The 26,831-nt window shown below is 50.6% G+C and overlaps 1 protein-coding gene across 2 annotated transcripts in view; it reads right to left on the bottom strand.

The window, feature by feature from the left end:
* Positions 1-26,831, bottom strand: part of LOC144159706 (uncharacterized) — a 162,670-nt gene that overhangs the window by 31,674 nt on the left and 104,165 nt on the right. The window contains exon 2 of one of the 2 annotated variants that reach the window (XM_077691376.1): positions 25,306-25,529. In XM_077691376.1, the coding sequence (XP_077547502.1) occupies positions 25,306-25,529 (224 nt within the window). Of the gene's footprint in view, positions 1-25,305; positions 25,552-26,831 lie in introns of both variants that reach the window. The other variant, XM_077691377.1, reaches the window with a different exon arrangement.

Raw genomic sequence — 26,831 nt, 5'->3', positions numbered from 1 at the left:
TTTCGGATCGGAAATCTATCGCCTTGCTTGTGGAGGGTTATCCTGCCCGTGCATCCCTTATACATGTCATCTAGAAGTCTTATGCAGGTTTCCTGTATTCTCTGGTCTTTTAGAGCGTCTAAAACGGCTACGGTGGGTACGGAATCAAGCGCTTTCTCGAAATCTATAAGTGCAATGTAACGGACTTCAGTGCAGTGCACTCTGTGTATTTTTCTATCACTTGGTTGACGACGCGGATATGATCCATGGTTGAGTACTTCTTCCTAAACCCGGCCTGCTCTCTGGGTTGATAGGAATCCAGGCTGTCACGTATGCGGCTAACTAAAACTTTAGTAAACAGCTTGTAAACAACTGAGAGTATGGGTCTGTAATTCTTGAAGTCATCGGGATCTCCCTTCTTATAAACCAGAATAATGTTAGCATTTTCCCAGGCTATGGGCACTTTGAGTCGTCAAGAATTCCGAAAATAATAATAATAATAATAATAATAATAATAATAATAATCAATCAATCAATGTTTATTATAGTATAATAATAATAATAATAATAATAATAATAATAATAATAATAATAATAATAATAATAATTTAAAGGAGTACTGACACGAAATTTTTCGCTTTCAGTTTTTATGCTGTAAAGAATACCTATTGGCCCAGTAATTACGAAAATCGAACCGAAAGCCGTCAGCCGCCAACACATAATTAATTATAGCACGTTTATTGCAACCAATTTCAAATTTGGTCGCCGCGCGGGAAAATGGCCGTTCGAAGGCCAGCCTGCAAGCGAGCCAGCCTTACGTCACGGCCTCACCCGTGACGTCAGGGACGTTTTTTCTTTCCTCCATGCGTTCGCCGCATCGTCTGCTACGATTTCACATGGTCCGCGACTCGACCGCGCAGTCGACATGTAGTCTGAATCGTCAGACTCGGATGAGTCACTGCCACCCGACAGACAGAACAACTTTATTTGGCCAGGCGATTAGGCCGGCGATGTCTTCGCCGTCGTCCGTTTTTTAATATCACTGCGGCTCGAACCGTTGCAGACCGTGATAGCAACAGCTTGTCGCCACTCTTCTAATCAATCTGATCACGAAAAAGAAGCTCCACATGCGAGAAAGTAGATGTTAGTGTGTTTAAAATTGTTCTAGGAGTTGTTATCAGCGCTGAATTTAAAAGTGGCGTTCAGATATTTGCCGCGATGGTAAGCCTACGCTGACTGGCAGCGGAGGTTCGGAGCGCTGCTGGCACCACGGTGCGGCGAGCGGCCGAAAGATGGCGCCACCTGCGCGCTAGAATCAAAACAGGCCGCGGCAGACATAGAGTTAATACTACTGCGGCAGATGTCTTGGTCGCCGATCGCTGGAACGGAAATTGTTGCCAAAATAAAGCTTCATATGCGAAAAAGGGGATGATAGTGTGGTGAAAAGTTGTGTAAGGGATGGTCATTCGCAGTTGTACAGACACCAGCGATCAAATAGTCGCCACGATACCAAGTTCCCAACACCCGTGCAACCCCGAGCCCGCTGGCTTGGGCGACAGTTCTTGCGGCCGCCGGCGCGCACGAACTCAGTCCACGTTTAGCGCTGCATGTCGTCGCGTGGAAAATAATGCATCTTGGCGTCGTCGTCGATTTGCTCGGACAGGCTTCCACGAGCAGTACATCGCATACCGCGAGCTTGCCATAGCATAACTTTGGCGAGCTCGGCGACGCGCACCGCCACGTCGCCGCGGTGTCCGTCGACATCGCGCAGTTTTCGGCACGTGCCGAACACCATGCGCCGGCAACGAACTGAAGAGCAAAGACGTCGAACACGCAACGCTTACAAGCATTGCTCACACAGCTACGCCCACGTCTCCTGCCCAAACGAATACCACCGACAACAGCAGCGCAGGATATCGTTTCCGGTTTTGAAAACGACTATATGACGTCACCCTGAACCGGCCAGACACGCAGGCCAATGTTTCGTCACGCCGGATTGCGCTAGTGCTGCCGATTTGTGGAAGCTCGCGGCCTGGACAATCAAAATCGATTTTAGATGTGATTCCGGCCTCGGATCACTGCAAAAATTTCCGTGAGGCATCTGTACAAACTACTGAAGCCAATTATATCATTTTTTAGGTATCAAAATTTGGTGTCAGTACTCCTTTAACAACGTGTCCTCCCTCCTTCAAAAAATCTACGGTTATGCCATCGTCAGCGTTTCCTATTTTCATGCCTTTGACAGCCTTTCCAAGATCGTCTTTGGTTAGGACATCGGAAGTTGAGCCTGTACTCTACTGTCAGTAGTTTCTCCTGGTCTAACGTCGCTGACATACAGCCTGGTGTAGTTCTGCTACTTGTTGTACTATCTCGTCCAAGTTGTGGGTAATGTTGCCCTGCTCATCACTCAGTGCGCACATCCTGGCTTTGGCGGCGGCGGCTTTCAAGCTTCCCTCTATTTGCAGCGTTTCCTCGATCACTGCCATGTTATATGCACGAATGTCGTTTGTTTTACTCCCTGTTAATCAGTTTCGACAGCTCGGCCAATGCAATCCGATCCGCCCTTCTTGACGCTTCCATGTTCATACGTCTGGCAATTAGTTCCTTCGTTTTCTTAGTTTTCCAGTTTGTTCCCTACGTGTTGCCTCACCCACAGCGGCTGCAGATTCCCTGTGTGCCGATGTTAGGTTGCCATTTAGTCTGTTTACACTGCCCTCGATCGTTCTGGTCGTTCAGGAGCGCGAATTCGGTTTGAAGAATTACTTTAAACTCCTGCGATCTGGCTCTGACTCCATGCGGGTTTTCGAATGTTTAACGAGTTTCCTGCTTGCTTCCTCTTATGAGATTCAGCCTTAGTTCACATCTAACCACCCTATTACAGCTGCTCCGAATCTTACTTGGCACCTCTATGTCTTGCAAGATACCCGGGTTGTCACTTAAAATGAAGTCAATTTCGTTTTTGGTTATATTATCGGGACTTTTCCATTTTCCTGTAATTTATTTTGTCGAACAATCTGTTCATCAACCTCAGGTAAGTTCTCCCTGCAAATCCGACCAGTGCATCTCCTAGACTATAGTGACTGTCTATTCCGAAGCTTCCCTTTTGCCCCGGCATATTTATCTAGGCCCTTTGTATCGGCCATCAGTAGGATAATTTTTTTTTCCTGAACTGGTGCAGATTATAATCTGCAAAGTGGTACTGGGGATATTAATTAGTAAAAAAATGAACATATGCTGCACTGCTTGCACCAGTGCAGCCAGTTCAGGTAAAAAAATGCCTCTAATGCAAGAATTTGCAATCACCCTGCACCGAACAGGATGAATGAGCTCTTTAAATGGCTCTGGCCTTCTGTCCTGAGCAGTGGGCTCCTCTGCCACAAGTAGAACGGCCCCGTACGGGATGTGCTGAACTCTGACCTTTGCGGGAAAGCGCAACGGCAATTTCGTGGTGATGGCGTTGATTTTTTTGGTGAATACCGTACTAAGGTGTTTCGAATATGTCTACTTATTTATGTAGGCACATTGTATTGGCCACCAATTCAAGCATTTGCAATGATCCTGCACTGAACAGGATGAACGACCTCTTAAAAGGGGCCCTAAACAGGGCTCCAAAGGTTGCGATTTTACGTGCGCAATCGCTGGAGTATACTATCCAAGGAGCGTCCTGCCGGAAAAATAGTTGAAAATCGTTGAGTATTAGCCGAGTTACCGTTAATAAAGGGCCAGAAATAAGGCCTACAGCTTTTACCCTCTCATCGCGCCTCTAAAGCATTGTGTAAGCTGTGACGTCACCGACCACGCTCCAGACCCCTAGAGAAACGCCAAAGCCCTTGCGCAGCCATTGGCTCCGCTCGGCGGTACGTCACGCTTTCTTTAGCAGTCGACGGCCATGCTCCGCCTACTAAGGACGCTGAGCGGGGCCGTTCGGCGGTCGGCCCGCATCGAACTGCCGTGTGGCCATTCGTCGGCACGTCGGTCTTCGAATAGCGGAAACGAGCGTTGGAAGGCCAGACAGGGGGTGGGGGGGTCCTAAGCGCAACATGCTCGCTCACGATTGAAGATTTCCTCCCACGATAGCGTTTCTGCATGCGGCGCCGTCGCGGCGAACAGGTCCTTCCGAGGTTGGCAGAAAAGGCTTAGCGTCGCCGCAGTTATTCAGTTACCGCTTTACGAAGCCGCGCCGATGACGATCGCCAGCGACATCTTTCACTGCACTATCACCCCGTCGCACGAATTTATAACCTGATTTTCAGTAATAGTCCCGCTCTGGCGAGTGTTGACAAGTTTCAGCTGCTGCGGCGTATGCCGTATCGTGCATACACCGCACAGTGGGCTCTTAGCCGATCGGTCGTGCAGGGAGATGCTTGCCGCGGTCGCGCGTGCAGCGGCGTTTCCGCCTGCAGAGACTCTCCGTGCTTTCAGCGTTCATCATACCTTGTAAACGATGCCTACAAGCTCAGCTAAGCTCGTGTGACGGATGGCGAGGATTGACATTCGTCCCTAAGCTACGCCGTGCCGCCGGTGCAGAGCACCATTGCCTGAAACGTGCACCCGCGTTTCCCTCACAGCCGGGAACGCCGCTACGGCATTTAAAGGGGTCCCACCAATAGCGTCGCCGTATTGTTCGGTGCTTCGTACGTCATAAAGGCTGCGTCCGAACATTCTGTTGCACGTCAGAGCGCGGAAGTATATCGAAGCAACCATGGACGTCCGTGCGTCCGAAAAACAGCCGAATGTCCAGTGCCAAGTTTGGACGTCCACTGTACGTCCATGATCCCGATATCCCCATCCCGGCAGCGGCACCAGAGGTGGCAATAGCACTCGCACTAAACACTTGGCCGTCAGCCACAGTTGTAATCACGGACTCGAAAATGGCCATCCAGAACTTCGCCGGCGGGTATACACACCGGCCGTGGCGCCAGAAGTTCTCGCCCAAGTTCCCCCGACCTCCCTGGTAGACATCGTCTGCACCCCGGCGCACCAAGGTTTGGAGGGCAATGACGCAGCTAACATCGCAGCACGATGGCTTCAGTTCATCCCGTACATCAGCGGTTCTCAACCGTGAGAGTGCCGCGACAAGTGATGGGGGACCCCACGGGGTTGGTCCGTGTCGTAACGTCAAACAATTTGCACCCGCAGCTTAAGTCGGTCACATGCTTAATGTCCCAATTTTCTGTCAGACCTTTACGCTGATGCGCGTAATATTGTCAAAAACGTTGCCCTCGCAGCTGAAAGTTGCCGAAATATTTATATGCCGACTTCCGTGTGTCTGTCTTTCCCGCATAGCTGGCGTGCTGTGAAGGAAGCCAACGTTAAAACATGTGCTGCGCGTAGAAATGAAACGCACGACTCCGGCAGCGAGGCCACCTCTTAGCATTCGGGGATGACCTGGCGGAACCCCTGGTGTCCACAGACCCCCATCTGAGACCCACTGTGGTAGACAATGCAAGAGAAAAGTGAGCCGCCAGCACTGGCCGTGGCCACATGCCCCTTGGATGCGCAACCAAGACCAAAGGAAGTGAGCTGCAGCTGCAGCAAGCCCAGTACGGCTGATGTCTAGACACCGAAGGTGCGCGGCCGCCTTCAGACGCTGACAGCCAACGGGTCCGGATCGACGAGAGCGTTGAACCGCATCAGAGTTCTATTCGATGGAGGCAGCCAACGACTGGTGTTCTCAGGAAGCTGCACATTCCCAGTTAGTCTGACAGCTCCTTACCACAGGACTATTCGAGGGAAAAGAACCGGGAAGCGTAGCAGAGCGCGGGGACGCCTGCGCAGACCGAAGACACGTCATTTTGTCTTCACAGAAGCACTTGGAGCCAAATCGATTTGCAACCAGTCGATTTTGTTTCCAGACGAAACCGTCACTGGTGCTCTGCGAGACAAGAAGTCTAGCGCAACAGACTATTGGGATTTCCCTGGTTAACCTCCTCACCCCTACTTTGCCGTTTCTGCCTTCGTTCATTGGGGTGATGAAAATATTCAGAGTTTAGAACCTGGACTCGAAAGATTGATGCCCGACTAGGGTGCACTGCACAAGGACCAGAAAAAGAACCTAGGCTACTGCTCAAACGTCGCCACACTACGCGCCTGCGCCAAACAGTCAGACGTAACACCAACCCTGCAGCGATTTTGAGGGCGTATGAACCAACGACCAAGCACATACTCGTGGAGGAGACTCAGTCATAGCTGAATTCAATAAGCACATTTCAGTCAGGGACGGCCGATACGAGGCTGCTTTTTCCTGCAGATCTCACCCGCGACGACCTAGTTTCCTATAAAATGCTCGAGCACCTTATAATACATATATGCAAGGCTTAGCTCTTCTGCGTTGATGGCGCGCGACAAGGCCACTTGTCAGCGTACTCGGCGTTCTATACCGCAGAACGAGTGCTTCCGAGCGCAACAGGTAATGACCGTTTTTGTAACCACACGCAAAAGCTGCGCGTTCAATGTTATTTTGTTTTTCGACTTAAACGAACGGCTGATCACTCGGCGGACACATTTCTTGAAGTACACACAAGCGATAAAAGGTGTCGTTGGAAGAGTGTGGTATCTGATAAGGCCCTCTGACTTCACTTTTGTGCTAGATTATGCAGACTCCCTGTGTCATATGACATATGACGATGTTTCGAGGAAGCGTCTACTCGCGGATGCGGATGTAAGCAGAGGATATATGTAGCAGATGATGAATGTTTGCAACCACAAGACGACCCAGCAGTAAAATCTTTGTCATGCGCTGACTCCCGCAGTTAGCACAGGACCGGGGTAATTGGAGATTAATGGGTGAGGCCTTTGCCATTCAGTGGGCGTAGAAAGGGTGCTGCTGCTGCTGATGATGATGATGATGATGATGACGACTCCCGCATATACTTTTGCATTATCCATTGTACTTATTGCATAGAATTTCCATTAAATTTGTGCCACATTGGCTTGTTCAGAGTAGTGATCAATATCTAAGATAGGAAGTGTAACTCGCTTGCTGTTTGCTGTCGGGTATGAATGCTCCGCTAGATTATGTAAGCACACGAAACCGATTTGCACCGTAGTGTAGAGAGCATGAGCATCTGAACGAACGCTGCTTTCGGAGGCACTGTTACTAAATTTCAGGGCAGTGGAATTAGATTCAGCTACATGCATATGCCGATTTCGCGACGCCGGCCTGTGACACACACCTGATGCTTATGCGGACCAGATGTACCACACTAACATCGCGTCCGAAGCATTTGCACTCTCGTAAATACACCGCATTAGCGAACAGAGTGACTGTTCCACATAAATGTATATTTCCAACGCATACAAACGGAAAATATCAGTCGCGAACGTGCCGCAAAAGCAACGACGTCAGTGGTGAGCGGGCCGGAAACTCCCGCGACTGCTTTCGAAACGGGCCGCTAGGGGGATTTCAGTGGCGCCCCTGCAGGTCGCGCTCGAGGCGTATAGGGACGCATCAACGTTCCTCGACCACAAAGTTGGATTCGGAACGAGGTCACTACCGGGAAGCACAAAATGGAGTGGAATAAATGAGAAGACTTACAACGGCCAGCCAGTGCCACTACCGTCCAGGAAAGGGTAATGAAGCGGTTCTCTCCCGTGAGAGCGCCGCGGGGAGCTTTTTCGGGCTGGTACAAGTGATTGGTGACACCACGATGAAACAGGTTGGTCCGTGCCGTAATGCCGAAAAATCTGCACTCGCAGCTTAAGTCGGTCACATACTTATTCAATGCCCCAATTTTCTGTCTGCCCTTTAATCTCATGCGCATAATACTGTCAAACGCTCCGCCCTCGCATATGAAAGTTGGCAAAACACTTCTGTGCCGACTTTTGTGTGTCTGGCTTTTCCGCATAGCTGGCGCGCCGTGCAAAAAGCCAACGCTAGAACATCTGCTACACGGCGAAATAGGGAGTTTTAGAACGTACGCAAACAATTAGCGAACGCTATTTTTTACGTAGTTCGCACTGCACATACGCCGTACGTTAAGCCGCTTATTCGTTTAGCGGACGGAAGAATAGCGGACGCTATTTCAGCAAAATAGCGCGCGCAACACGGAAGGCAAGTAGCGCGACAACCATCCACGGTTCCGCTCTTCTTTGGACAGTAATTTGCTTCCGATGGACCTAGTTCTTTGCTCCTGCGTATTTAAATACGTCGCATGGTTAGCACGTCGCCCTCGCGCAGCTCTGTATCGTCGTAACATCGCTGACTGTCCGAATGAAGCTTGCAGCCAAGCCAGCGACCGAAGATGTGTGTGTGTGTGTGTGTGTGTGTGTGTGTGTGTGTGTGTGTGTGTGTGTGTGTGTGTGTGTGTGTGTGTGTGTGTGTGTGTGTGTGTGTGTGTGTGTGTGTGTGTTGTGTGTGTGTGTGTGTGTGTGTGTGTTTGTGTGTGTGTGTGTGTGTGTGTGTGTGTGTGAGTGTGAGTGTGAGTGTGAGTGTGAGTGTGAGTGTGAGTGTGAGTGTGTGTGTGACTGTGAGTGTGACTGTGAGTGTGAGTGTGAGTGTGAGTGTGAGTGTGAGTGTGAGTGTGAGTGTGAGTGTGAGTGTGAGTGAGTGAGTGAGTGAGTGAGTGAGTGAGTGAGTGAGCGAGCGAGCGAGCGTGTGAGTGAGTGAGTGAGTGAGTGAGTGAGTGAGTGAGTGAGTGAGTGAGTGAGTGAGTGAGCGAGCGTGTGAGTGAGTGAGCGAGCGTGTGAGTGAGTGAGTGAGTGAGAGTGAGTGAGTGAGTGAGAGTGAGTGAGTGAGAGTGAGTGTGAGTGAGTGTGAGAGTGAGTGAATGTGAGAGTGAGTGTGAGAGTGAGTGTGAGTGAGAGAGTGTGAGAGTGAGAGCGAGTGAGTGAGTGTGTGTGCGTGTGTTGTAAACGTGTTCGCTTCGCCATGAAATGCGACGTTGTGCTTCTGCGGGTGGATAGTGCTTCCCACGCTCTGGATTATCTTTCTCGAGCGACGTCACGACTCAACCTCGCATCGGGTATGTGCAGTGTGCGTGGCTAAAAGCCTTCTCGGCTTGCGCGCCAGAGTTCAGTGACTTTCTGTTCGTCCCCGCAAACCACGCGCGAGGTGAGCGCCTAATTTACGACGGGCGGGATGAGGCAAACGAACGATCGCCTGTCAATCTCGGTTCAGACTTTTAACGCATGTTGTGACGTTGTGTTCGTTCGAAACGCATCTCTGGATTGTTTTGAAGTTGAATAAGATGTGTGCGTCAAACCCTGGCGTTCGGTTCAGGGCGTTCTTTGCGATTGCACAAAACGTACTCAGGTAAGAGAAAATTCATGTCGTGTTATGGCCGTGTTGCATTGAATACTAACGGGAAAGCGTGTGTTTACAATTGTTTGGATAGTCGTAAAATGTCCAAGCACTCCGGCACTCCGCTAGCAGATCAGCCGGCGATTCATTTCGCAAAACATTCGACAGATGGCGCCGTAAGCATTAGCGTGTCGCAACGCAAAACTGATGAGACGCTCTACTAAAACTCCTTTCGCGGTGTTCACGTAGCGTGACGCAAAAATTTAGAGTTTACCGTACGAAAAGGCAACAAACGATGAACTAAAACTCTCTAATAATAGGCACAAGTCTCTAATAAAAATGGGCCCATCTCCCCGCGAGGGGGACTCGAGTTAATGCGTCGCATAGGGGGTGGGTGTATTGCGTTAACGTTTAGTGTTTGGGGGTTGGTGCTATCACGTGTACACCACGCAGCTATCACGCCGCTAGCACGCCGCTGAGTCGCCAACGCACGCCGCTGATGACGTAGTTTCAATGAGTCAAGGATATAAGGCGCGTTCGTAGCCTTTGATTCTGTGTCGGTTTTGTGTCGCAGTGGGAAGAGCACCATGCACCTCGCGTTCCGCCCACAGGTAGTGAATGCGTTGTATCGGCAGCTTCTTGACGTAGTTTGAATGAGTCAAGGATATAAGGCACGTTCGTAGCCTTTGATTCTGTGTCGCTTTTGTGGCGCAGTGGGTAGAGCACCATGTACCTTGCGTTCCGCCCACAGGGTCGTGGGATCGAAACCAGGCGCCGTTATAGTGTAGGGGGAGGCTGGCTGCTGCGGACGCCGACGCACGGGTGACATCGTGAGTTATACAAATGCTCTGCATTTAAAAGGCACAAAAGGGCGCGCTCGCCTTGTCGTCCTAGCTCGCTCGCTCGACGGCGTACCGTCGCGGCGTACCCCAGAGGCCTCGAAAGCCAAGCGGTTTATATAGTCATAAGCGTTCGAAACTCAACGCTGGCGCTTGTAATACATATTCCCGTTGTTTAGCGCAAAGAAAACTAAGGATTTGAAAAAAAATATACGTAATTAACCGGCAGCGCCCGCGTACCTGAAGTTAAGGACGCCCGTTGGGTTGGTTTTTACGATAGTAAACGCAAAATGTGGCAGTGCAACGCCGGCACATGCGGGGAGAAAAGCACAAAGAGAACAGAACTCCCACTGGCGCACTTTCAGGCAGGGGGCGCGCGATCACTGCGAAGGCGGGAAATTTGAATTGCATGGGGTGGTAGCAGCAAGCGGATAACGGCGGCACAGCCCATTATGGCGAATCACTGCTCTGCACTTCCGACAGCTTTCACATTGAGTAGAACGCTTTAATTTTTGCATTCGGGAGCGCTTCGTGGGTGCCTGAAACAGCCTCTCGGACCGCTGGAGGCACCGGACCCCCTTTGGAGAACTAGCGCCGTACCATGATTGAGTACGCGTTGGCGATTAGCACGCCGTCAACGTGCTCTGGCCCATATGACCGAGCTATCCGCGCACCAGGAGCCCTGCGGCGTACGGCCACACCGGTCCCCGACGAAAAGGCTCCCACTCCTCCGAGAGCCCTAGCTGTCGCGGTGGTGCAGGCCCGTGCTCGTTCCGTCCTGGCAGGGTGCCCAGTTAGCTCACAGAACAGGGAGGATTTTAGAGAAGCAAAGGTCTAGCTTTGCCTGTAGTGCCAGAAAAAGCGTAGTGGCGGCGTCGTGAACTACCCAGTACGCCCGCTTGATGGCGCTGTAAACACGGCTTTGTAAACATGGCGGATGCTTTTTGCACAGGCCGCTTGAGCTCCTTAATAACATGGCTGCCCTCGCACGGCGGCCGCCGGCTCGCTGCTCCACGGCCGGACTCGACTCTCCTCCTCCCGCGCGCGAAAGGGGCGTCGAGTCCGGCCGTGGCTGCTCCTGCTGGCTCCTGGCTGGCACGCTGGTCGCGTGTTTACTTGCGCCGCGCTAGTGAAGTGATGTTACGCCAGGTGACCAGATGGCCTCGACTGGCACAGACCACAGTGAGCAGCAAGTGAGAACAAATCGTTTATTGACATCCGCAAGTTTACAGAGGCCAGGACATCATTTCATTTCGATCGCTGCAATTGTACGTCGCTTTCGTGACAACATTTTTTTTTTTTTTTGCCATAACAACTCGTTCACTTGCGCTAAGATTTCGAACGAAGGGCACAAATGAAGTATTGGCGGCGACAACGGTTTCCTTTGCACCGTCTTTCTAGCGGAGTGCATAACACTCACCTTCTGTTGGAAGAATCGAATATTCTGGCCTCGACAGCTGCCTTCCGATGCGGAATTTCCCACATTTGTCATTCCACAAGCACTCAATTCCCGTGTTTTGCCAGTCCTCTCAACAACTGATGGACGCAAAAGCACATAACAGCAATAACAGTCACGAAACCGGTGCTCCGCGCACATTGAAACGGTCGGCCGTTGCAGCGGTTTCAATTTGAATTGGCGGCTTTGTGGTTGCGAATTCAGAAACGAGGTGGTGCACCAGTCGGCTGTTCGTAAAAAGTTGCGTACATTTTTGCTCAACGGATGTTTGATGCGGAACTTGTTAATAGTATTTTTAAATAACACATTGTAAGCGAACTGTGTGGGCTCTTTGAGTCACGGAATGAATGTTTTGTATTCTATACCAAAAGTAACATTTTGCCTGCGCCGTCTGGTGGGCTTGATGGTCGAAAACAGCGCTTTAGGTTGGTCACGTGGGGCGTCGATTTTTACGCCGCCTATAGGGAAGACAGGGAACGTCCAAGCTTGAGAGGCCTGGTTAGCTCTGCAGGCGACCAGGGGCGGTATTCTCGTAACTGTCCGTTTTGAAAACGTCTCTTTCATCGTGACGTACTTCCGGTTAAGCAGTGGGACTTTGATTCAAACACCGTAACTGTTCTTGCAAACGCATTTTAAATAACTAAAACCGCATTAGAGTATCTTTTATGTCATTATTTGAACGTATTTTGAAAAAAACTAAACACGATGAATTTTTTTTGTTGTTGTTACGACGTTGAAAGTTTTCACCGCAAGAGGAGGAACGTCCAAGATGGCAGCTGCAGTCAGCTGTTTCCTTGCGACAGTGAAGTGTAAGCAATGTTGCGGCTACTCAGTTTTTCGCGGTTGGACTCCGTTTTGAGGTCGGTGACAATGCCCGTGCATCAAGATAACCGTCCAGTTACGTATTTTGGCATCGACGCACTTGTGGCTTTTCCAAGGACCTGGTGCTTTACGTCATTGACATTTTTGGGGTGTTCTACGAGTGAAAACATGCGTAAGAGGGTGGGGGATTTTCGTTTCTTAACGACGTACCTGTTGCGCGAGAAGTCTACGAAGGTTAAGCTGGTATGTGTATGTGTAAAGCACCAATAAAAGGTTATAAATGTCATGCGGAGTGCTTGTGTAATTTTGGTCGTCTGCTCGACAGCTATCAAGCTCAATTGCACCTGCTGACCGTTAGCTAGCTCGCAGACGATCCTTTATTTCCCTGTGTGGTGACGGCGTATGATGCACAGGCTCGGGGCTGCGACAGTGATATCGTTTCTTCGTTACCGACCGCGCCGGCAAGCCAACAACAAGGTGATAATCGGCGCATTCATGACTGCTTCCAAAAGCCGTCTTTTTGAAATCCAAATCGCCTGTTCGAAGAAGCCGCGGTCAAACGCAGTACCTCCGCCGCGCTTGCGTTACGTGCACATCCGGTTGTTTGCTTTTAGCCAATGAGGGCTCGCTCAAAAGGGACACAAGAGGGACAAAACACGAGAATACCGCCCCAGGGCTGTAATGCCACTCGAATCCAGTTGATTTGCTTTGCTGCGTCGATTACGTTGGGGCCATTCGTGTAGACGGTGATGGGACACCTAACCTCCTGCGCTTCACTGACAGCTCAAATAGATTCTCACTACAATGCACCGATTACTCTCGCCTTGAGTTTTCTTCTGTATTATTTATGGATCCACAAATCTTTCCACCCGCTTGAAGCTGTTTTCACACCGCAGCGCCCCGCAGAAGCTGTCCCCCACCCAGTGTTGATTGGCCGACCTCGTGTGTCGTACCCAAAGGGACAACACCAACCTAGGGTCCCAGCGAGACGAACGGCGTCCATACCGAGCGCGCCTGGGCGATATTGGTCGTTGTCCCGGCCCTCAGGCGCATTATTAAGTAGCAGTAATCGCTACAAAACGTGGCCACTGAGAGAGCGACGGAGAGTATAAGCGCGCTGCCACGTGGCTCCCGAACGGACGGACACGTGCGACGAGCGAGCCGTATTGTGAAGACCGGCCTTCGTGTGGCAACTGAACAACGACGTGAGCCTTGCGCGAAAGGTGGGGCATTACGAATGGAGCGGTGTTCATGTTTCCTTTTTGCCGGTTCAAAGCGAGGCCGCGGGCAGCCCGGCGAGCCTCCGGCCCCCGTTCGCTGGCGCGGGGAGGCAGCGCCCGCTGGCCACGCCCCCTCTTGGAATCTGCAGGCCGGAAGCGGCCACGCCCCCCTCTCAGCGCCGGCCTTCTTCGCGCCGCGCAATCCTGCGGCGAGCAATCTCGAGGAAGTGCGCACTGGGCCTGCAATCGCTTTGCCGCGTTACCGCCGGGCTTCCGCGCTGGGGACGACACTCTTTCTCGGGCTGCTGACGTAAGCCCCGACATTCCGCTCCGTCTGCCTGTCCCTCCAGACTCGGTTCAGCCGCCCCGCCAAAATGCCCCTCGAAGGCTACGAGGGTCCGGTACAATACGTCATACCTTTTTTTTTTTTATTTAGATTAACTGATTATCTTAAATTATTTAAATTATATTAAACTGGGTTCTTGCTTTCTCTCAATACTGTATTGTTATCGCCTGCTTCCCGCATGGGCAGGCGAAGCAGATGCAACAGCTGGAGATGCAAAAGTGATGTCGTCGCGTTGTGTCTCTTTGTTTTGTCCCAGCAGATATCAATAAGCCTAGAGGCGAAGCCTATTGCGGCAAGAAAGTCTTCAAACACGGGCGCAAAGCATTATCAAATTGCGTGAATGCTTTAAATGGCAAATAAATACCGGCTTGTCGAGTCACCATGGTGACTCGACAAGCCGGTATTTGGGGCACGTACGTTGCCCCACTGCGCCTGTCGAAGGCAGTGCATGCTTCAAAGGGGAACCATGTGCAACGACGGCGCAAGGGCCGCGAGAATCGTAACACAACGGAGGCAGCAACCGCAGTGTGTGCAACAGCGACCGCGAACCCTGGGTAACGGCTGGCAGAATCTCTGGCTTCACTCTTTCTAGAGCCACGTGTGTGGATTCAAGTGACGTCGCATGCGGAACTTGTTGTGGGGGGTCGTTCACAGCATTGCTTTCCAACCACCTTCACAGCGTGGATTGGAGCCATTTTTTTTTTGTGGTTTGTTGAGAGTCTTAATTCTAATTTTCATATGCTCTTTCTTTCTCTCCAGGCACACGGTCTGAGGCTAAAGTCGAGAGAACTTGGGCTGCTTACCAACGGCGTGCATGCAGTGCCATCTCGCCGCGCGCGGAGCACTCACCGCTGAGGCGGCCCGAGTCCGCGGCTGCGTCACAACGGTGTGCGCGGATATTTGAAGCACCCGAAATTTCTTCGCTGCTGGTGTGGAGACATCGGTGTGCGCGTGAGCGCCCTATCAAGCACGGCACCCGCTCTTTCCCCGCACTTCGAGTAGCGAAGGGTCACATTCGGCCAGTCATGGGCACGTTACCGAAAAAAAGTAACAGTGTTACAGAAAGAAGTAACTCTGTTACAGTTACAGTTACAATTTTCCAACAGTAACTAGTTACAGTTACTGCAAAAAAGTAACGTCGTTACTTTTCCGTTACTGCATAAAACTAAGTAATAGCTAAAAAGACTTGGCTTATTTAATGAAAACGTACGAAGGCATGCAGGTAGTAAAACTTACACCTGGTAAAGCCTACACGAGGGGAACCTAAAGTGATGCACTCTCATGCCCAAACCAACAATCGTTGTGTACGCCTGATTTTTTTTATTACGGAAGTTTTGCTATCCGTCATAAGGAACATTATTTTTTTTTTGTTGCTGCACTCTCGCTGCAAGAAATTTATTTGCAAACATCATTGCAGCATAGAATTAGTTGTTTTTCAAAGTGGGAATCAGAGAGGCCGAACTTATATTATACCGAGCTGGAGGACAACACAGCCGAAACAATCTTTCAATGTCAACTTAATTTATTTTCGCCTACAATGCCGTCGCTTGACCGTCCCGCGTTGTGCGAGAGAATGCGAAAAAGGGGGCGGAGGTGGCGGGTCGACGGAAGGCCCTTGGAGGAAAGGGGAAACGGACGTGGGGTTACATTGGTTGTCGAGGTCTTTTTGAAAGATACTAAAAAAAAGCGCTTCGTTAACTTTTTATTTCGTACTTGTGGTCGGAGACGGGGACCAATTTGAGCCATTGCCGAAGCGACGTTTGTCCGTGGGCTCTCGGAGTCGGTCTCCCGCCCCAACCCCCAGCCACCCCCATCCCCGGAATGAGACAAGATATTTCAAAAGGGAATAGAAACTGAAATGAACGCTTTACTGTTTTCCCCTCCACCTCCTCCCCCCTGTCCTCACAAAGGCGGATTTTGCTGTCTCGACCGGAAAAAACTGCTCTCACAATCCCAGCCTTCCACAGCAATCACGTCGCCGATCCCAGGAACCCCTCCCTTCGTTTGCATTGAGGCGTAGGCCGAACGAAGCTCGCCCAAGTATTCCTTGCACACAACATACAAAAGCAGATGTAGCTACTGTTTTCGTTTCGGCCACAGCCCTCTAAAAGAAGTCGCGAGGCTTTCCAAAAACATTTCTTCGTGCAGTGGCAGTGTGGTCAGACGTCTGCCTGCCAAGATGCTGGCTGATGTGAGGGCAGCCGGGGGCCACCATTGTTGGGGTCGTCGTATGTGTGGAGGGGCATGAAATTTATTACTTCCTCGACCTCGTTCGAGCACTGTTGACAGCTCTATGAAGCCTCTAGACCAGGGGTCCCAAACACGTGGTCCCAAATACGGCCAGGGGTCTCGCACAATAGTCGCGCAAGCAACTGCGAGTTGTGAATCGAACACTCTATAGTTCATATCACAAGCTAGCTGCAGCACTGTGGAGGCTACATTTTTGTCCCCCTCAGGGCGCCTAACTCACCGCGAAGGAAGCGACAAAAGGTGCCGGGGCCGTGCGGTGCCACTTGCCGAGAAGGGAGAAGGGAGTGTCCTTTCAGGACCCCCTTCACGGCGGATTAGGCGCCCTCAGTGGGCGCACTATTGATAACAATGTAGCCTCCACAGTGCTGCAGCTAGGTTGTGAGATGAACTATAGAGTGCGCTTAGGGCTGGACGAGCGCGAGGCCGCCGAGACTACCCGCGGCGTTTTATGACCCTGCAAACGGGGCTGCACGTCGCTAATGAGAAAGAGACGCCCTGACCGGAGTTTTCCAGGCTTCCGCGAAAGTGCAGAGGTTTCAGTGCGTTGTGCGGCGTTTGTGGGTGTTTGTTTTCCTGTTCGCCTTTGTATTCCTGTTCGCCTTTGTTTTTCTGTTCACTGCAGTCCAGATGCCGCGAAAATGCGCTTAGGCGCGTGTCGCAGGGTATGGGTGAGAGGGATGTCGCGCTGCTGAGGAAAATACTGCAGCTTAGAAACTTCGAGCCATTAGTGGACCGCGTGGAGCACCACGCACACGTGCACGCCTAACATTTCTAGTCCAGATCTTTTTCACCCATGCAAACGGAGTGAGCTGGCATAGATTAAGTAGACTAAGGTTCTGCGGAGGAAATTTAAGGCCGAAAAAGTGAAACGCGCAAACTGTACAACGGTCGTTAATGAGTGTTGCTGTTGGATAATTTTTTTATAGAAATAAAGTAACTGTAATGATATTTATTGTTACAGTTACTCCACAAAAAAGTAACAGTGTTACAGTTACAAGTTCCTCTAACTTAAAAGTAACTAGTTACAGTTACAAGTTACTGAAAAAAGTAACTAGTTGCCGGTAACGCTTTACTAGTAACTAGTTACTGCCAAAGACTGCATTCAGCGCCTTGCGCCTCAGCACGTCTCGCTCGCAGCATATACGCTTGGGCGATGAGCGCTGCTCGCTCTGCCCTGCTCTGACAGAGGACGCGTTGCGAAGATACTTCGATACCTTATCATTCTGAAGGCTCTTCTGTTCGCTATCGAAAAAGGAAAATTTTCATCTGTCCGTGTGTCGGCATTCAAATCAACCACCCGGACAAAACCGTTGAAAAAATGTTCAAAGTCGAAGTAAATATATATAGTCAAGACCACTGCAACTGCTCCCGTGACCCACAGATGTCCACATAATTCAGTGCAAAATCATCAAGCATATTTGAGGTAAATATGTTGAGATACATATTTTTAGGTTAATATTTGAGGTAAACTTGAAACAAATTGACACACAAACAACTAATACGTGCTAAAATTGATCACGCTTCAGCCATACGGGACCCTCATCAAGCATACCTAATAACTGATTTAGAAGCCGTGCAAAACCGTGCTGCATGCTTCATCCATTCGGATTATTCACGTCCCACCAGTGTAACAGCATTAAAAAATCGCACTGAGCTTGAAACCTTATCCCGTCGTCTTTTTGTACATCGTTTAACACCAGCTTTGCTATTATCGTGCGTCTCCTCATAATTATTTCACGCGTGAACCGTCAGCCATCTTTCTGTGTCCTGACCATCCGCACAAAGTCGAACGCATCACGTGTCGTTCTTTCGCAATTGCTCAATCATTCATACCTCGAATCGCGACAGAGTGGAGTAATCTGCCACCGCACATTGTCATCGAAACAAATGCCTAGGAACTTGCAGATGCCTTGCACCAGAAACACGCAGACCATTTCGCTGCCTCACTTGTAACTATTCCTCTTCTCGTTATTGTTTATTTTATTTTATTTCCGCACTCAAGGAAAGGTCTCTGCGACATTGTTTTAATTTTGACATGCTGCTCCGGTAACTACATTTTTCTGTGTGTCTTACATGCGAGTGTTTTTAACGTGAAGCACTGTCACTTATTTTAACCCTTTGTAGCGATCACTTTCGTCCAACACTGCTGCTGTTGCACGATGAGTCCGGCGATGAAGCACTCGAAGGTTTCAGGGGTTCAAAGGTGAACTGGTTTAATGATTGTTACTTAGATTTAAAACATAGAGTCACAACGTCAGAACTGTTACATAAAAATAGGAGAAAAGAGGCATTCAAGAGTACTAGTTGGCTGGCGAAGAGCTCCCGGCGTCTGGCCTGGCCCCGACGACCTGCAGCAAGTGGCTCCGCTGGTGCAGCCGCCCTCAATAGCCGGCGCGGAGCCGCGTGATATCCGCGTCAAGCGGTCCGATGGGGGACGTATGGGGGAAAAAGTGTCTTCCGGAGCGCGTGGACCGCGGGGACTAAGGTACACCCGCAGCCAATCCGCGAGACGTTTCTTAGCTCCAATCAGCTACATTTTCGAAAGGAAAAATGAACCAATCACGGAAGACGCAAAGTTGAAACTCGAAGGCGCCCGTTTCCGGCAAAAGAATTACTGTTGAGGTGGTGTATACAAACTCCAAAGGGAAAAAGACAGGCGGTCGTTTGAATTAGACCGAGGGTTCGGAGCACAGAGCCGCCTGCGCAGACGCAACACGGGGTCGGAGATTCCACTGCGGCGCGGTAACCTAAGCTGGGTCGCTGGCCCCCGCAACAGCCGCGCGCCTCCTGGTCGGCCGACGGGCGAACACACACGCCGGAGGCACTTCTAAGAAAAAAGGGGGCCAGGGCATCGTCGCGTCCGAGCCGTTTTCACACGAAACACTCGGAAGCAAGAGCCTCGGCGGCGGGCATCAAAACAAGCAGACAACATCGACATACCTCGGCTTCGCGACACCTTTTTGTTTTCATGTTTTGTTTTATTTACATTAATGCACGGTACTGCGTTTCACCATTGCCATGTACACCCTATGCAATACCCTCCCCCGGAGGCGTATATGCGTTTCCTAGTCACTACAGCCAGCCGTCACCTGAGCTTGCTTACGGGGGTTATATAACAGCATAAACGTACCTAAAGCATACAAAACCACGCGAAGTGAAATAAATAACAGCCAAAACGGACCTGCAATGGTTGAAAACCAAGGTGTAGAAAGATATTCAACAGAAATAGCCGAAACCGACCTAATAGCACTCGCAAAAACGTACAAGAAGCAGTACCTGAAACCGACCAAAAGGCAATGAAAATACCCCAAATCCCATTTATAATGCATAAAGATGTCATAAATAGATTATAGGCGTGATAACAAATGTTCGTATTCAAATATATATCAAACCCTTGAAAAAAAAAAAAGCGAACCCGGGTTAGGATCTTTGCTTCGCAGGAATGGAACTACTAGAGCAAGCGCTTCGAGTATAAAAGTTAAAGGAACACTGGAACGAGGTGTTTACTTAAGTAAGTAGGATGGCAAGTCGGGCTGGTTGGTTCCGATTCAAATGATATAGGCAAAACTTTTACGAACCACTACATCTGCGAGCACACTTAATACTTGTCAACATTGTTCAGGATAACATTAGGCATATTTGAGGGAAGACATAAGTGGCATTTGCAGTGTTCTTTTAATTAAAGGGGCCCTGAAAGGCGTTTTGAGCACACTAAATGAAGTAGCGCAATCGTTAGATTGGGTCGTCAAGGTCATCTGGGTCAAGTATTACTCTTTTACGCGCAGCGGAAAGCTCACACTTTTGTTGCAAATTTTGTCGCTTTTTTCTCACCCTTTCCTTCGTGTTTTTGGACGCCGCCATCTTCACATGTCTACATCATCGATTCCCAGATGTTCGTCATGAGCTAGACATCCTGCTATTGGGCGGCTTTTTCACGCACTTCCGGCAAAGAGATGAGTCGTCTGCTCAGCGTCGGCTCGCCGGCTGATCTGCCGGCGGAGTGTCGGAGTGCTTGGACATTTTACGACAAACGAAACAAGTGTAAACAAACGCTTAACCGTTCGTATTGAATGTAACACGGCCATAACACGACATGGATATTCTCTTACCTCAGTACGTTTCATAAAGAAAGCGTTGAAGCCCCGTGGCACTTCTTTCGTGCAATCGCAGAGAACGCCCTGAGCCGAATGCCCGGGTTTGACGGATACATTTTATTCCACTTCAAAACAATCCAGAGATGCGTTTCGAACGAACACAACGTCACAACATGCGTTGCAATTGTCTGAACCGCGATTGACAGGCGATGGGTTGCCTCCTCCTGCCCGTCGTAAATTCGGCACTCACCTCGCGCGCGGTTGCGGGGACGAACAGCAAGTCACTTAACTCTGGCGCGCAAGCCAAGATGGCTTTTAGCCACGCACACTGCAAATACCCCATGCGAAGTTGAGTCGTACGTCGCTCGAGAAAGATAATCCAGAAAGATAATCCACCCGCAGAAGCACAACGTCGCATTTCATCGCGAAACAAAGGCGTCCACAACACGCACACCATCGCCTCCTGTAATGCCAAACGCATCTCACACTTCCCAATGGGAGTGAGTGGTACGCCTGCAGTGCCCACATGTCGCGAGGTGGGGCCCCGAGCTGAACCGGGATCACGCAACCGTAACTGACTTCTGGGGCGGTTTGTGCCTTGTTGCCAAGGCAACCGATGTTTGAGATTGTCAAGGAAATGGCGCTCGCTCCAGCGCTAGAAAGCTCAGAGCCGCGCCGGAGCATGTTTTGCCAACGTTGCCGCTCTCCACCACGCGTCGCCCCAAGCTGAACTGGTCACATGATTGAAGCGTTTTGTGCACGGCTTCTGTATCGGTTTAAAATGTCTTTTTCACACGCCACCGGCAGGAATTACCACCACCGCAAAATAAGACCCAGCACCAGCGGGGCCACATCTCATACGGCGCTTTTTGGATAAACAGTGCGCGGTGCATGAAAGGGACCGAGCGCACGACCCTCCCCGAGCGGCTGCGAGTTCGCCGCCGATTAAAAGTCACGTGCTGCCCTGCAGCAACGCACACCGCGAAAGGGCAAGGCCAGGCCGCCGCACAAATGCGGCCAGATTTTTCGTTCGCTTTTCCAGCCTTGAGCGGATCTCGAGTGAGGGATTCAAGGTGTCAACAAAGCTTGCCCGTAGCAGACGGCAGTATGAGCAGCGCGATAGCGGAAGTACGTCACCGCCGAGGAGAGCAGCATCACGGGAGGGAAGGCTCGCGCGCCGTCAACAGCGGAGAGTAAGTTGAATGGAGGAGGAAACGCGGCGCGACGATAATGCGCGGTTTTTGGTTTACGATTTCTCAGCTAATACTCATCGCTTCAACAAAATTCTTGCGGGAGGAGATTGCTAATACATTGTCTTATTTGGTTACGTGTACATCCATGCATCGGCGGAAGGTATTTCAGGACCCCTTTGAGTATACATGGTGGCTTAATTTTTGTGCAAATAAAAATTTACGCGTTCAAAACCATGTTCCCACCTAAGTGTGGCGGTTTTCCAAATTCAATTGTAGAGGCATTTTTTTACCTGAACTGGCTGCACTGGTGCAAGCAGTGCAGAATATGTTCATTTTTTTACTAATTGATATTCCCAGTAGCACTTTGCAGTGGTCTGCACAACACTGCACTAATCTGCACCAGTTCAGGTAAAAAATGCCCCTGGTAACGACAGGTTCCCATAGATGGTGCACGAGCAGTGAAACGCGCGAAAATTCAATTCCTCCTCCGTGCTTGTCGTGGGATGAGCGAAACGGGGGCTGAAGAGCGTGAAAGATGGGCGTGAAGAGAAGGTAGACATCGGAGAATGCGGAGCATTGGCTTTTTACGACAGCACATGAAGAGCAATGCGTTAAAAAGGGCTTCGAAAAGGTGAGAAAAAGCAAACAATAAAACAAGAACATCTGCTCTTCAGCTGCTCCGAGCAGGAAAGAAAACAAAGCGAAGAAATAGCCGGACGCTCCGAACAAATGGTTAGTGAGCATTGGGACCGGGGGGAAATTTATTTGAAGTGAGCAAACTTCCCTTGAATTCATTATGGACAGGGGAGGGGAGTAGCGTATGGGTGGCGAGGGAAGACGGTATAACGTAGCAAGGGATATTTGCATTGAAGCAAGCAGATACGGAGCCTTTTTAACACGACAGTGTTTTATTCCCGGATACACGACGATTTCGCTAAAGTCATATCCGTCATGGAAGTGACGCCAGTACAACGAAGCAGGCGGCCTGTAAAGGGTGCACCCCTGCACACAGGGTCTTTTTGCGGGGAAGCAACCTTTAGTACTAAAGAATACGTTATACTTAGGGTTGTTCGTTTTCGGGTTTTATATTTCAACACGACAGTGTTTTATGTCGGGACACACCAAGACTTCACTGACGTCATATCCGTCACGGAAACGACGCCAGTACACCTTTGCCGAAGCGACCCGCCAGCTGGACGTACTCACCAAGAACACCCACAAGGTAGCCGCCATCCCGCAAATCATGCATGCTCAGCTGCAGATTTCGCTGCACATTCCACTTTCGTGTTTTACCGATTACTATGACAGATGAATCAACCACAGTTTTTTTTATCTTTTTTGTCAAACCCATGAGCACACCGATCTATGCTGGCGTGTTTCCCCTTCCATGCTCGTCCCACTTTATTAGATGCGGAGCATCTCATGCTCGGGGCGGTGCCCCTCCCTGCCTTGTCGTTGTTGTCCGCCGTCCGCACCCTAACTGCGCATGCCTGGCCAGGCACCGCTGATGCTGATTGCGGCAGGATGCCTCTAGGGATTGCCCAACGAAAGAATCCATCACGAGATAGCTTCTCGTTCAACCACCGGCGTCATCTTCCCGTAGGGGAACCGCTGAAGAAGAAGGAGAAGAAGAAGACAAAGCTGCGAAGAGGAGGGCGTGTACGTTGCTCTCAGCCGGTGCACCAACGTCAACAACCAGGCACCGCTGAGATGATGATTGTGGCAGGATGCCCCTAGGGATTGGCCAACCAAAGAATCAATCACGAGATAGCTTCGCGTTCAACCACCGTCGTTATCTTCCCGTAGGAGAACCGCTGAAGAAGAATAAGGAGAAGAAGACAAAGCTGCGAAGAGGAGGGCGTGTACGTTGCTCACAGTCGGTGCACCAACGTCAACAATCTTTACCTCCCCAACGCTGACGGAGACTTCCAATTCTACCACAGAGACGACAACATCGACAAGAACATGATGGACGAGTTTCGGCGCCTCGAGCACCACCGCCTACTCACCGTAACACAACAATACTTGGGTGCCTTTGCCAGTGGTGTGGACCCGGACGCGGAATTCACTCTGGCGCTATTAAACACCAGATCACTCAACATAACGGCGACACAATGGAACCACACGGAACACCCATGATGCTTCGCATCCTCATCAGGGTTCCCCACGGGAAGATGGTGTAATTTTTTTTTTTCGAATAAACAATTTCTCGCCGCAATTTCTTGTCTGCTCGTTTCTCTTAAGAACCGGCTGCATGTTTCAGGCGAGAAATATAAAGCCGCGATCGAATAGAAGCAAACCAGGTCCCTCCCCCCCCCCCCCCCCCCCACCCCCCCAAGACGGGCCCGACATGTCGTCCGTCGGAACGGGGCTGCAGAGCGAGCTCCGCGCATCTCTCCCTCGCCGCCGACTGCGAGCGAGCCGTGCTGAGCAAATAGGATGACCCCTGGCGCCAAGCGCTGGATGTGATCAGCTTTTCCACTTGAAGTGAAGGACAAGGCCGGGCAGCGAGCATGGTCGGGCGCGCACGCGTGCATCGATGTCTCGACACCCGCGGAACTGCGACGCGCGGCGGCGAATTTTGCCGGCAAAAGGCGACGGCGAATTGAGTGCGGCGCCCTCCACTTGGAACACTGCAAACGAAACACGTCCCCCGCCCACGCCGCACATCTGGGCGTCGGTGAAGTTTACTGCCAACTGAAGCTCTTGCAGTCATGGGCACGATATAATCGGGACGCTGTGTCTGTCTCAGCAGGCGTGATTACCTCTTTTGGATGCAACGTTCGTGCAAAACAAGGGGACAATCGTTAGTCTATTATAGCAACTGCTTGCCGTTTGGAGATGGTCGGCAAAGTATACAGCTTAGCAAAACAGTGACAGATCTGTTCGTTTGTGCTTCTAAGGAATGAACCGGGCGGCTCTTCTCTGGATTCTTTCAGTTTTATCTGCTTCTTACTGAAGGCAGGCCATACGACACTATAGAACATAACCGGAACGAGAGAGAGCAAGCAATTCCGCATTTGGAAAAGCACGCTTAACCTGCGTCTTTTGCTTTTGTTGCGTCCACAGCTTTTGTTTTTTCGCTGAGTTGCGCAGGCTAAGGTAAACAAATCACGCGCTATAGTTGCATCTAAGTATTAAAAGTGACTGGTGTTGGGTAGAAGCGTACCGTTTAGCGGACAATTAAAAGCGAGAATGCTTTTGTTTTCTTGGCTATTGTTGTGTAGACAGTTTGTCTTAGTTCCTTTTGCATTTTACACTTTTCGCCTTATCAACCAACGGTTTCATGGCGGAGTTCGGTGCGGTCTAATCTTCCCCACTGAAACCTGCATGCAAATGAATGCAACGTAACACTTTAGTCCAGTCCGACGATGTTAATGTAATGAACAGGGTTTAGCGGACCCTGCCTGGAGTCATACGGGCGGTATTTCTGGCTCGGGCTCCGTTGAATTCAAGGAATGGTTTTCTATTAGGGAGACAACCTTAATCCAAGCGGTTAAATAGCGGCACGAATGCCTTCGAGCTTAATTGTCTGTCTTTCTATTTCCCCCTCATGTTACCCAACTCTCTTCGGGGTAGATTTACCATCCCAATTTTCCTTGTAGCCGCACCATATTTCTGCCTTCATACAGGATTTCAGTGTGGCCTTGAACTCTTCGATGTCCTCACACATTCCCTTTTGTCCGGAGAGCAGTTCCTCCGTCAAGCTTTGGGCCTCAGGCGCAGGATCAAGCTTATCTGCGTCAGCCGCTGATCCCGGATATATATATATATATATATATATATATTCAGTGTGCCGCATTTCCCAGGCGCACTCTGGGTCACAGCAGAACCAAAAGTCGACAGCACTTCTAAACCCACCAACCTGCAAGAACGGGATGCGCGGTTGAAGTTTCCCCCCGGCAGTGTGTTGTTGCAGCCTCCTTTCGCAGGCGCCTCCACCGCCGGTCCACGCGCACGCTCCACTTCTCAGAAGGCCGCAAGAAGCCGCTGCGTCGATGCCGTCGCGCGGTGGTCCCTCCCCGATGCGGTCGATGGTGACGACGAGAACCGCGCCGGAGGCATCCGTGGCCAGGCGCGCAGCGAGGCCTGCACGCAAGAACAGCGTGCGCTGTTGAAGCGCCGCCATCAGCAATTTTCTGCCCGTATTGCCAAAAAGTTTTCACAGCGGAATTGCTGTACACTGTAAAATGGTTTACACACGTTTTCTCTATAACTAACACCTTTACATCATATAAAAAAACAGACATTCTCTGAAACGGCGTATTAACATTGAAACGCCCTTTAAAAGAGCGTATTCTCGTGTTTTGCCTGGGGTGTAGGGGCGTTGGCTATAGACAGTGAAAATCACCACTCAGGGTGTAAATCATTTTGCCGTGTAGGTTAACTGCCCCGATTGCGTGCGTAGATCGAGAAAAGCTGCCCCCCTTCGTTTCCAGCGCTTCATATTAAGTGCGAATGCACTTTATAAGCGACCCCAAACCATCCACCGCCGGCGGCGGCGGCGTCGGCGTCCGCAGTGCTCCTCTATAAAGAAACAGCATCCGGCGCCAGGTTTCGATCCGAGGACTTTGCGGCCGCAGCGCGACGCTCTACCGACCAAGCCACGGACGCGACGCTGATATCAGCGTTAGTGACGCGCCTTATATCTTTAACGCATTCAAACTACGTCGTCAGCGGCGTGCGTTGGCGACTCAGCGGCGTTATAGCGGCTTGATAACTGCGTGGTGTACACGTGATACTACAAACCCGATGGAAGAGATGGAAGAGATGGAAGAGAAGGCGGCGAGGCGGTGGGCTGCGGGGGCCGAGCGCAAGCGCCGCAAGCGGGCCGACAACCGTGCATTCGCACTTTCACATTCTCCCCCTCGGGGAAATGCGGGGGAATTTTTTTTTGATACGCTTATTGCCGCCGCTAAATTATCTTCTGAGCAATGCTTTCGTGTTTATAAGTGAAGCCGACTTCAACAAGATCGGCGTGAGTTTGGTTTTCCCACATTGCGTTGCGCGGTCAAAGATATGCGGAAGGACACCACCGACGACTACCGGGCTGCGGCGCCAAGCACGAGCACGCTTCCTCTCGGAGCCCAGAATAGCGCGAGGCTCCGGCGCGGCGACAATCACTCCGAACGCTTCCCCGGACCAACGGCGCGGCTTACGGCCAACCAATAACCCCCCCAACAGCACCGCTGGTCATCCGTTTTCACAGGATAAATTGGCACCGAGTTTTTTTTGTTTTTTTGGGGGGAAATTCTTATCCGACAAGCTTGCTTATCCAACTCTAACGGGGCGAATCCGGCTTAGGGAGTAAATCATGTGTATTTACGGATTCCTCAATACGTGTTCAGCTCGTTGGTAGATGCAATTGTTTTCTTTTTCTTACAGACGTTG

The sequence above is a fragment of the Haemaphysalis longicornis genome, unplaced genomic scaffold, assembly GCF_048455015.1.
Source record: "Haemaphysalis longicornis isolate Haplotype H1 unplaced genomic scaffold, Haemaphysalis longicornis Haplotype H1 scaffold_10, whole genome shotgun sequence".
NCBI lineage: Eukaryota > Metazoa > Arthropoda > Arachnida > Ixodida > Ixodidae > Haemaphysalis > Haemaphysalis longicornis.
The sequence above is the reverse complement of the archived record's forward strand: the minus strand, read 5'-3'. Positions and strand labels throughout refer to the sequence as shown.